General features: G+C 36.7%; 1 protein-coding gene across 1 annotated transcript in view; it reads right to left on the bottom strand.

The window, feature by feature from the left end:
- LOC138760527 (synaptotagmin-14-like) overlaps nucleotides 1–13,124 on the bottom strand; it is a 158,630-nt gene that overhangs the window by 18,757 nt on the left and 126,749 nt on the right. Inside the window, exon 6 of the mRNA XM_069931173.1 lies at nucleotides 3,394–3,583. Coding sequence (XP_069787274.1) covers nucleotides 3,394–3,583 — 190 coding nt within the window. The remainder of the gene's footprint in view (nucleotides 1–3,393; nucleotides 3,584–13,124) is intronic.

Genomic DNA, 13,124 nt, shown 5'->3' with positions numbered 1-13,124 from the left:
ACTGAACAATAAATAGTTATTTGTGTTTGGACATTGCTTTAGAATTTATAATACCTTTTACACCTTGTTAGAATTTCCCTTTTGATTAGGTAGATTTAGAATATTTTATAAATTTGGGATTATTAAGGTTAGTGACAACCCAAAGATGTTTACAGACTGACCTTAAACAACTACAAATTGAATAGGAAGGTAATTAAGTAACATATAATACAAGACTAATTTAGTTTTAGTCATTCTGTTACAGATTAGATTATGATCTGATAGTTAACACATAAAGAACTTAATTTTTGTTAGAATTGTTCAATAATACGATCCAGTTTCAGATTTTATTATTGGGCAGTTCCTTTATGTTTTGGTCACATTTTTACAATTATGCTGACTGTCCATTATGGGTTGCAATGGAATTGAACTCTGCAAAAATTATTTCCAACTTAGCACTTCTTGGATCTTCACTTCCACTTCCTTTAACTAAGTACATTGATAATCCTATTCTTAAATATTTTGTAAGACTATGGGTGCAGTTGAAAAAAAAACATTTTGAATTTTACAATTTTTCTCTTTCAAGTCCTGTTTTATCTAATCGTTTTTTCATCCTTCTTTTCATGACTTTGAATTTCAGGAATGGCACAGAGTGGATATTCAATGTTTTAAAGATCTTTTTATTGACAACAGCTTTGTATCATTCAAAAACTCTGAAAAGTTTAACTTGCCCAATACTCATATTTCTTTAGATATTTGCAAATAAGGTATTTTCTTCAATCTCATATTTCTGATTTATCTGGAGCTCCTGATGTGAACTTGGTGGATAAGTTTTTTTTATGGTTTGCAGCTTTCTCATAAAGGTTTAATATCTATTATTTCTGACAAGTTACTATGTTTAAGATAGGCCTCCTTATTTAACATGAAAAATGCCTGGGAATGGGAGTTAAACCTTTCAATATCAGATGGTTTGGGATTTACTTTTTAAGTTGGTCAATAACTTATTGTTATGTGCTCGTCATTGTTTATTACAATGTAAAGTTGTACATGGGTGCACATGACCAAAGTTAAATTCTCTTCTTTATATCCAGGTATAAATTCTTGCTGTGATAAATGTAAGAGAGGAGAGGTTTCTTTAATTCATATGTTTTGGACTTGCGCTCACCTGGAAAAATACTGGAGAGATGTCTTCCATATTTCATCTTTAATTCTTGGCATAAATTGGGAGCTAAGCCCCTTGATTACTCTTTTTGGAATAACAGGAAAGGATGATGTTCTGTTGACTTTGATCAAATGTCAAACTCTATCCTTTGCTTCTCTTTTAGCTAGGTGAGTGATATTACTTAAATGGAAGGATTCTGCCCCACCCACTCATGCTCAATGGCTGAGAGACATTATGTCATGTTTGAACTTAGAAAAAATTCATTTTTCAATTGATAATTTGGGTATAAGATTTCAAATGTTGTGGGGGCCATTTAAGAAAAATATTACATATCTTGGGATCCGTACATTCGAGGTAATTTTGCTTCATTTGAACAACTAATAGGTAAATTCAACTTTGCTAACAGGCATTTTTTTAGATACCTACAAATTAGCCATTTTGCTCAGTCTAAACTTTCTAATTTTCCTCAGATTCCCGAAACCATTATCCTTGATTTACTTCAAGATTTAACTTTTTCTCATGATGGATAGATAGCAATTATTTATGATAATTTGATGGTTCTAGGAATATTAAGAATGCATGGGAATGAGATTTGAATGTACCCATTCCAGATGAAGACTGCGATACCACACTTGATCTGATTAATAATACTTCATTCTGTACACGACGTTGTTTAATACAATTTAAAGTGGTGCATAGTTTAACTTTAGACAAATATATTCTATCTTATTTTTATTCTGATGTTGATCCAATCTGCGATAAACGAAATATCTTTGAGGCCTCTCTGATTCATATTCTTTGGGAATGTCCAAAACTAAAAGAATTTTGGAAACAATTCTTCCAAACTTTATCAGAGATTCTTAGGATTAAATTGGATCCATGCCTTTTTATTGCTTTGTTTGGCTATTCTTTAGAGGAAAATATTTTCTTGAACTTAATTCAAAAAAGAAGAGTAGCTTTTACTTCATAGATAGTCAGACAAGCAATTTTGCTGAAATTGAAAGAGAGCTAAGCATCAACTCATATGCAATGGGTACAGGACATTAGGTCTTGTTTGATTTTGGAGAAAATTAGATACAACATTAAAGAGATCAAGATTGAATTTGATCAGATATGGGGCCCATTTATGGACTATTATCAAATAAGTGGGTGTGCTCTGGGGGTTTTATGTCCAATGTCTGGGAGCCAGGATTTTACTCTTTACATATTATTTGCTGGAGACTGTTTAGTGGGAGGGGAAGGATTAGCATGTCAGTAACACTTTTGTAAACACTTTAGTACATGTATGTATGTGCAGGTCATTTGTTTCATATATGGCTTTGCAGATCATTGTCTGAATTCAACAAGACATTTTACCATTCCTATTTTTGAAACAGCAAGTAATCCTGAGTCACACACAGGGCAGTCATTTGCAGATGAGTGTATTTTTTTTATCCGCTGGCCCATTGCTGACCCTTAACCCCAAATTCAGAAATTCATCTACTATACCATCATATGGACATTTTCCTTTTTTTAAACACTAACTATTGTTCTTGACTGAGCAGAAAAAAATACTGAGAATGCTCATTTAGGGATGAGTCAGCAAATGTGTCAATAATTATATTTGTAACTGACACAGAGCCACTCATTTCATTTAGGGTTAATAAAACTATAAAGCAAGGAATTTCACTCCGTTAATCTAGATTATAAATGTGAATCCTTGAAGTGAAATTGACAGTTTTAAACAAAATCAATTGGTGTTTGTACTAGATGCATGCCACACACTTTTTGGGACTGAATAAAAATCAATCAGTAATTAGTTAGAATCAAGACATAACTAGTCGAATCTGGAAGTAATAAAAAGTTAACATATGATAAAAGCAACATGCATACACAATCAAGAGTAGAATGCAGACTATTTATTATCTGATAAATGCAGAGACTCAGATAGCTCTGTTTAGCACTAATGGCTATGTTTTTCTAACAAATTAAGATTTGAAACTATAATCCTGACCCACCTGTATATTCTCACTAATTTACATTACAGGAGATTATAAATTCTGTATTTCTCCACCAATACACATAATTTTGAATGAACAACAACTTACTTGGGTTTTCTAATTAATAACAGAAGAGAAATAGCTTCATTTGGTGACCAACTGAGTGCCTGCACTACTTCAAAAAGTTTTTTTTTCAATGAAATGTTATGTATACTTTCAGTTTACATAGGACACATTCATCATTACTGGATTCCAGACAAGTCTTGTACTCACTAGGTGGTCTATTCACTGCCAAGTTTTTGAAGTGGCTTCCTTTTATGACTTCAACTGACAGTCTGCCAGTGGTGGCATTATACAGCAGACCAACTAGAATTTCTGGTGTTGAGCCATGTGCCAGAGATTGGCAGGAAGAAGTGCTTTCACTACAGGACATCTCAGACATGCTCATCTGGGAGTCACAGCCCTAGGAGCAAAGATGAAAATGTGAACATTTAAGGAAAGGGCACCAAGAAAATGCACTAGAACTTCAAAATCCAAATCCAACTAAACAACCTTTCAAAGTAATTTTTTTTTTCAAATTCTTTTATAAGACATCTTTCTCATTTCAAGCTTTAACTTTCTGGTAATTGCATCTTTGACATGCATTCAAGTCACATTGAAGTTGAAAAAGAAAGTATGTGAAACGTTGCCAGAAATGTTGTTCAAAATCTGAATCATTTTAAATTATTTATATTTCTTCAAATTGCTGGTGCAGTCAGATGTAAAGTACAAGTTTAAGTTCATATGTACATGAAACAACAATGCAATTTATCAATTTTATCAATGTAATTAAGAGTAAATTTTTTTAAAATTTATGTCATTCGGGACAGATGCATTGCAATACTGCGACCTGGTTCAGGAAACATGCTTTTCCTGAACGCTTCCTCTTTTGCTTTAGATAGAGTTAATAGCAATGCCTCAACTATACTGAGAAGATTTTGAGTATTTATTGCACATCTTCAAGTGAGTGATCATCTATTGTTATGATTCATTCTTATTAGACAGCAATGATTTCCAGTACATCATATCACTTTTTAAAATTAAATGCCTGGTGAATGTAGGTCAAGGGTAGAAGTAAACATACCTCTTCATTATCCCTAATAGTCATGGCTCAAACAAGATTTGTCTTTCAGTAACAAAAGGTGCTCAGTTAATGATTTCTCCAGTCACTGTGGTTACATTAATAGATTTTCAGATATTACTGGAAAGTTGGAGAGTTTCCTTGTGAAGAAACTTGTATTGAGTATAAAATATCTATCTCCTAACAGATGATGCATATTAAAAATGTAGATTAGTTCAGCACAGAAACAGGACCTTTGGCCCACAATGTCTTTGGTGAATTACAAGTACCTCATTTTCAAAACAATGGAAAACAGAACAAGAAGAAAAACAAAGGTTTTCTCCTAATACTACTTTAAAATAAATAATACTATGTTTAAAGAAACTGATGAGCACCATCAGATAGGTTCAGTGCTCATGTCACAATCCTGATCTATGTGTAGGAAGGTGCTGGGTCCAGAGTTCAGGGGTGAGAGAAATTGAGCTGTTGACACAATTGGTGTGTGGGCACTGGAGGCAGTGGATGGATAGAAATTCCTATAGGGGTTGAAATTGGAGGATATGGGTGTTGGCTGATCAAAGGTTTGGGGGAGGGTTGGTGGGGGTGGGGGGGGGGGAGTTGTTGAAACATGATCCCTTTAAGAAAATGATGGCTATTGTAGTCAGGACCACATAGAAGTCAGGAGCAGAGCCAGAGAAGGGGGTGGGGGGTGGGGGGCGGGTGGAGATCTTTGAGTGAGTGGTTTGGTATGATTTGTGATGTGGAAAGGATGGTGGGGTGGGGGGGGGGGAAATATAGCAATTTGGTAATTAATGGAATTTATCCAAATGGAAACCCAATCAAAAGAAAAATAATTAAAACATATCCATTCTAAGCATACTCACTCAGTCCTAAGTTCTGATAGCATCCAGTTTTCTCCCTTGCTGAAATTGAGTTACGTGGAGTGAACATAAAATACAAAACATCATATTACAGAAACAAGCCTTTTATGCCGTGGTGTCTCTGCGGACTATGATGCCAATTTGAACTAATCTCATCTATCTACATATGGCCTGATCATGTGCCTGTCAAAGTGCCTAAAAAATGTTACAGTACTATAATATCTGGTTCCACCATCTTTTCTGGCTGCACATTCCAACCACTTGCTATCCTCCCTGTAAAAAAATAATAAATTTGCCTTGCAAATCTCCTTTAAACTTTCCACCTTAAATCGATGTTCTCTAGTGTGTGACATTTACACCCTTGGAAAAGACTCCCCTTATTTACCAAATCAATGCCTCTCATAATTTTATAAACTTCTGTCAGGTTTTCCCTCAGCTTCCAACCCTCCAGCAAAAACAATCAAAGTTTGTTCAACTTCTCCTTAAAGCTAATACTCTCTAATCAAGGCAAAATCCTGGTGAAGCCTCTCGAAAACCTTCACATCCTTCCTGTAATGCAGTGCACAACAGCACATGATACTGGTGAAGGAGTGAAATTTTATTCATTTGGATTTTTTAATAAAATTCCCAGCAGTTCCTGTCATTTATATAAGTTAACCAATTAAGATACCACACTTTTTAGTTTGACATATTTCAGATTTTTAAACCTGTTAAACAGTGACTTTTTTAGAGGGTAAACATTTTTAAGTTGCAATAATTTTACACTGAACTTTATAATTTAAAATTCACCTTTGCTTCTATTTCAATTAGTATTTAAAATGAGTTTTTTTTTTCAGAACTCATATATAAACTAATCATGGTTTGTGTATTCACTCCAATTATATTCGGAGGTGAAATTAGCTTCTCTCACTTCTCAGCCAATCTAACATCACTGTTGTACCATATCCAAACAAAATTAAAGTAAATGAAATAGGCCAAAAAGAGTATCTGTATGAATTTATAAGTCTTATACATGCACACACTGTCCGTGATTGTAAAAGATATTACCTTGTGCTACCCCTGTCACACAAAGGCAAAAGGGGGTATATGTCTAGCTCGATTATCAGAATTGATATTGGAAAAATATCATGGACTCATTTAATGGCACACCTGGGTCAAAAGCCAAATGTCCAACTCCTGCTGTTTTTCTGTTTCTTTTTAAAATATCCAGTTTAAATATCCAATTAACCTATTATATATTATTCTCATCTTCCAATATGCATCTCCAAAGTTGAAGATGCCACTTACTTCCCTGCTCCAATCATTTATGCTGCTTGATGTAAAGTGACAGTTTTAATCCTCCACCTACAATCAGAAACAGCCCCAGAGAAATGCCACATCAACCATCTCAACCTTCCTAAAAGTACAGAAAATAATTAGAGACTAAGGGAAATGCAGAATAGACAAAATAGGGGAAATCACCGGATAGTCACGGAGTGAATAGAAGTAGGAAATAGGTGAAAAGGACAGAGAAAGAGGCAAAACCAAATAAAAAGTGGGAGCTAGAAACATTAGTGAACATAAGCAGGATGAAGCATAACATCACCAGGACAAGAAGAAAGGGTAAGGAGAGAAAGAAAAGGGAAATATATAACAAAAAAGAGAGAGCTTATCTGTTAACTATAAAAAGGAATGCACATTTTCTTCAACTGCAGGTAATGGTAAAAAATACCACTGCATTGAGAACTGGAATAGTAACTATTTTCACATTTGTGCTTCAATATTTATTTAAATGACACAAATATTACTTTCTACAATTAAACTAAAGTGAACTGGGTTTCTAATGTAAATTTAATCCAGAAACATGGCATTGTCCAGTGCTACTACAGAAAGGAATTAATCCACATTTACATTTGAATCCAAATTGGTTTTGATAGCAAACACAGCATTATTCTTTTCCAATTTTGGAAATAATCCATAGACTTTCAATGCCAATATAATTCTGCAATCATCTTGCACAGGAAAAGCATGTTTTGCCAGAGAAATTATGCCCATTTCCTTCAAACTTCCTTTTGATTTAGATTTGTATCTAGCCCAACATTCGGCTGGTGCATATTTTATCACCATCAAGAGATTTTAAAGTTTGTAAATGATAAGTTCCCTTCAAAGTTACATTTCTCCAATATCAATTTCTAAAAACTAAAACCCAGTAGACATCAAACTGGTATTTGTTAATGGAATCTGCATATACTTGAAGGAAACAACTTAATTTACAAATAATTTTAATATAAATTATTCACATAGTTTACCAAATGATGACATTCACTTGCTGTTTTTCCTAAGGTTCAACTGCAATAAATTGTGAGAAGCACTGAATACCTCAGAATGCTTTTCATTATCAGAATTTGATGAAATAATGATTTTTTTTTAAAAAACTGCAATGAATTTGTATTTTGGTACATTTTTGAAATCCATATATTAATTACAAGGACCTTAATTGGGCTATATTTTACAAAAGCATGAACTCCAGTTTTTCTGATTTTAGACCTGTTGATGAAAGTTTCTGAAAGCATAAGCAAATAGCAAAGCTCTAAGGGCATCTGTAACCTGAGTTAAGAATGGAAGTTGTCAAACAGGAATCAAAATGGGGATTAATCTGGGATCAGAGGGGTAGGGTCAGTCAAAGATCATAGTCAAGCCAGGTGTTTCAGAGATGGAGAGGGCATAGACCAACTGTTTGGGACCAATGAGTTTGAAAGGCAGGTCAGCTGGAAATATAGGCTATCTGGCTCATCATTCAATAAGATCATCACTAATCGGGTTGTGGACACCTCCATCCATTTGTCTTTTCCCCATAATGCTTATTTCCCGTATCACGCAAAACTCTTATCTAGCTGTGTCTTAAATGTACTTAGTGAGGTAGCTTTTACTGCTTCCTTGGGCAGGCATTCCACAAATTCGCTACTCTCTCTGAAAAGCGGTTCCTTCTCATATTTGTCCTAAAGGTACAGTTTTAGGTCACGTATCAGGAGTGGTTATTTTGAATCTGCTATGAGAGGATGATAATAACTTCTGAGGATTGGAGATTGGTGGGTGGGAGACCCAGCTAAGTATATTGCTTAGAGAGTACTTAACAAAAGGTATATAGATCCCTTTTATGAAATATTGGTGCAGCTCCTTTAGGCATTGTGAGAAACTTGTTTCTGCTTCAGTGAACTGTACATAAGGATGAAAAATAACAGAAATGATATTCAAGCTTGTTGGATACCTGTACATATTTTTAGGTCAGATACAAAGAGAAAACAGAAGAACAACAAGGACTTCATTTAATTCATCACATCTCCAGCTGTGTACACAGTGCTGGAAAAACTCAGCAGGTCAATGGAAGGCAATAGGCAAGCAATGTTACAGCCTGAGCCCTTCTTCAGGTATGTAAAAAAAAATGTCCAAATAAGAGGGGAAAGGAAAAAGGGGAAGGGGGACAGCAGGCTAGTTGGATATAGGTGGAAGGGGAGAAAATAGAAAGGAGCTGAGAAAATCCACTTAATAGTAGTCATGTGACCAATGTGGAATTCTAATGTACAAAAAAATATCCTTCTATGCAGTGCTGCATTGTAGAAATTTCCAAAATCTTGATATATGTAAATTTATATTTTGCATTAGGTAAAGGCAACACTGGCATTGCAGATTAATTCAAATTAAATGCAAAACTTGCTTATGGATAAAATAAGAGAAGGCCAACATAAAATTTATTCAAGTATATTACTACTTACAAGATAAAGCAAATAAGGGTGGATAAATCCCCAGGACCTGACGAGATTCCGTTAGACCTTGGGGAAGGCTAGTGTAGAAATTACAGGGGCTCTGGCAGAAATATTTAGAATATCCTTAGCCATGGGTGTGGAGCAGGAGGACTGGAGGGTAGCTCACATTGTTCCGTTGTTTCAAAAAGGCTCCAAAAGTAACCCTGGGAATTATAGGCCAGTGAGCCTGACATCAGTAGTAGGTAAATTATTGGAAGATATTCTAAGAGATCGGATATACAATTATTTGGATCACCAGACACTGACATATATCCCACTGACTATCCCACTGACTGGGATAGTCAATGTGGCTTTATTTGTGTTAGGTTGTGTTTAACCAATCATATAGAGATTTTTAGGGAGGTTACCATGAAAGTTGATGAAGGAAAGGCTGTGGGTGTTGTCTACGTGGACTTTAGTATGACCTTTGACAAGGTCCCACATGGGAGGTTGGTCAGGAAGGTTCCAACGGTAGGTGAAGTAGTGAACTGGATTCGACAATGATTGGACGGGAGAAGCAAGAGAGTGTCCCAGGGATCGGTGCTGGGATCATTGTTGTTTATAACCTATATCAATGATCTGGTTGATAATGTGATAAATTGGATCAGCAAATTTGCAGATGACAGCAAGATTGGAGGCACTGTGGACAGCGAAGAAGGTTTTCAAAGTTTGCAGAGGGATCTGGACCAGTTGGAAAAATGACCTGAAAATGGCAGATGGAATTTAATGCAGACAAGTGGAAGGATAAACCAAGAAAGGGCTTACATGGTGAAAAGTGCAATAGAACAGAGGGATCTGGGAATACAGAATACATAACTCCTTGAAAGTGGTGTCATAGGTGGATAGGGTTGCAAAGAGAGCTTTTGGGATATTGGCCTTCATAAATTAAAGTATCGGGTCTAGGAACTGGGATGTTATGATAAAGTTGTATAAGACATTTGTGAGGCTAAATTTGGAGTATTGTATGCAGTTTTGGTCACCTAACTACAGGTAAAATATCAATAAGATAGAAGTATCAATAAGAGAAGATTTACAATGATGTTGCTTGGACTTCAAGAATTGTGTTAAACAGGTTAGGATTTTATTCCCTGGAGCATAGAAGAATGAGGGGGATTTGATAGAGGTATTTAAAATTATGAGGGGAATAGACAGAGTAAATTTAGGTAGGTTATTTCCACTGAGAATAGGTGAGATACAAACCAGAGGACATGGGTTAAGAGTGAAAAGGGAAAAGTTTAGGGGGAATGTCTTCACTCACAGAGTGATGGGAATGTGGAATGAGCTGCCAGCTGCGAGCTCAATTTTAACATTCAAGAAGAATTTGGACAGGTACATAGATGGGAGAGGTATGGAGGGCTATGGACTGGCTGCAGGTCAGTGGGACTAGGCAAAAAAAATGTTTCAGCATAGACAAGAAGGGCTGAAGGGGCCTGTTTTTGTGCTGTAGTGTTCTATGGTAAACAAACTGACTGTGCAATACAGAGAAAAGAAACAAAAAATCAATAAAGTGCACAAGAGTCCTAAAATGACTCTCTGATTGAGTTTGTCGTTGAGGGGAGTGATGGTGGAGGAGCTGAACCTGGTGGTGCGAGTCTTGTGGGACCTATACCTCTTTCCTGATGGCAGCAGTAAGAACAAAACATGTGCAGGGTGGTGTAGATCTTTGATGATCACTGCTGCTCTCTGACAGCAGTTTTCCCTGTAGATGTTCTAGATAGTGGAGAAGGATTTGTCTGTGATGTCCTGAGCTGTGTCCACTACCTTTTGCAGGCCTTTTTCGCTCAGGGGTATTGGTGTCCCAATAACAGACTGTGATGTAGCTGCTCAACACATTTTCCAGGGTTTCTAGTGTCATACTAAATCTCTACAAACTCCTGAGGAAGTAGAAGCACTGAAGTGTTTTCTTCACAATGCTATTAGTGTGTTGGGTACAGGAAAGATCTTCTGAGATAGTGACTCCCAAGAACTTAAATTTGCTCACCCTCTCCATCTCTGATCCCCCATTGATCACAGGATTGTATATCTCTGGCTATTCTCCTTAGTTTTGGTGATATTGACATTGTTGGTGCACCATACAGCCAAGTTTGCAATCTCCCTTCTGTATGTTGACTCATTCTCTTTCTTTCTACAACCCACGACCGTGGCATCATTGGCAAATTTGTAGATGGTGTTATTGTCGCACTGAGCCACACAGTCGTAGATGTAAAGCAAGTTAAGCAAGGGGCTTAGACATTGATAATGAAACCCTTATTTGAATAAATGCTCATACACAAATAGGTGCACAATATTAATTCTTTGCCTCATCCCACTTTATCCAACTCAAAGATGTATGGGAACTCATGGGTCCCAGCATTCCCTCTGTTTTTGTTGGATATGCAGAGCAATTTAAGCTGCAAACCTACACGGGCAAGGCTCCTTAACTCTTCCTCTGCTACATTGATGACTAAATTGGTGCTGTTACCTGCACACACGATTAAGTCATCAAGTTTATCAACTATGCTGCCAACTTCCACCCTGCCCTCAAATTCACTTGCTCCAGTTACTCTTCACGCTTTCTTAATCTCTCTGTTTCAATTTCGGGAGACAAATTATCTACAGATATCTTTCATAAACCTACTGACTTACACAGATAAATTGACTATGCCTCGTGAAAGGATTCTATTTTCAGTTTTGTCTCTGTGACATCTGCTCCCAGGAGGTCGTGTTCCATTCCAGAACTAGGACATCAAAAATGTTCATCTTCTTCAGAAAACGTGGCTTCCCCTCTACTGCCATTAATTCAGTGCTCACCCATATCTCTTCTATTTCCCACACATTTTCTCTGATCCCATCACTCCCAGACACAACAAGAATAAGGCTTCCCTTCTTCCTCACCTATCACCCTACCATCCTTCTCATCCAACATATCATTCTCTGCTATTTCTGCCACCTACAACAAAATCCCTTTCCCTCCCTTCTTCTCTTTCCATATGAATCCATTTCTCCATGACACCCTTGTCTTTTACTCCCTTCCTATCAATCATCCCTTAGTTCTTACTCCAGTTACCACAATAAATGCTACTTTTACTCCAACACCTCCTCATCACCAACATCCGGGGCCCAAACTGTCCTTCCAAGCAAAGCAACAATTCACCTGTGACTCTGTAGGAGTCATCTATTGCATCAGGTGTTTCCAGTGATGTCCCTTCTGAATAGGGGAGACTAGACACAGATTAGGCATTTGCTTTGTAGAGTACCTTCATTCTGTCCACTGTAATGCAAGGAGCTCTCAGTGGCTAGCCATTCAATTGTACATCCCATGCCTGTCCATGACCTGGTTGAGGTCACCCATAAATTGGTGGGACAACATCTTATATTCAGTCTCTGCAGTCTCCAACCAGATATCATCAATATTGACCTCCAATTTCTGGTAACCCTTTCTCACTTTCCCTCATCCCTCTGACTGCTTTATGCCCCTCTTTCCCCTGCCTATCATTCACACCTTTCTCCAGCTCTCCAACCCTTTCCCTTCTTTTCTCCTATGAAAGAGCATATTTCATAGCACTCTTCCCCCTCCCTCATCACCTCTCAACTTTCTCTTGTTCTGGTCCTACCTGAATCTACCTATCACCTGTGCTCATCTCCCCCTCACCCCCAACCTCTTATTTGGGCATTGCCCGATTTTTGGCATGCCTGAAGAAGGACTCAGGCTCAAATTGTTGACTGCCTATTGCTTTCCTCTAGCAGTTTCATGTATTGTACTAGTTCCCCAGGGTCAGAAGACTTCTTATCTACCTCCATGCCTAATTTTGCTCTTATTTATTATGTTCTTATAACAAATTAATTTATTTCAACCGAATATAAATAAAGGTATATATTTGTCACAATCACCACAATTGATCAAACACATTTTTATTATTCTACTGTCATTTATATTATTTATTTTAATACAGCAAATTAAAATAAATTCCTATTCTATACACATTCAGCTACTTTCTCAGGTTGGTGTCCTAGACCCAACTACTTATAGATATTTCATCAATAAACTTCAATTTTTCATGAGGTCAGCTGGGGTATTTATTGACAATTGCACAATATTAATTCCGTTTGCCACTCTTCAGAAATGAACCAGTCCAGACATATGCAACTGGAGATAAAGAATATTCAGTCATGTGCTCATAAATGGCAAGTCACAAAGACTATCTCCAACAAGAGAGAACCTAAATACCTACCCTGAACCTAAAAGGCATTAACACCGTTGAT

Source organism: Narcine bancroftii, chromosome 4 (genome assembly GCF_036971445.1).
Source record: "Narcine bancroftii isolate sNarBan1 chromosome 4, sNarBan1.hap1, whole genome shotgun sequence".
NCBI classification, from domain to species: Eukaryota; Metazoa; Chordata; class Chondrichthyes; order Torpediniformes; family Narcinidae; genus Narcine; species Narcine bancroftii.
This window is presented reverse-complemented; position numbering and strand designations above follow the sequence as displayed.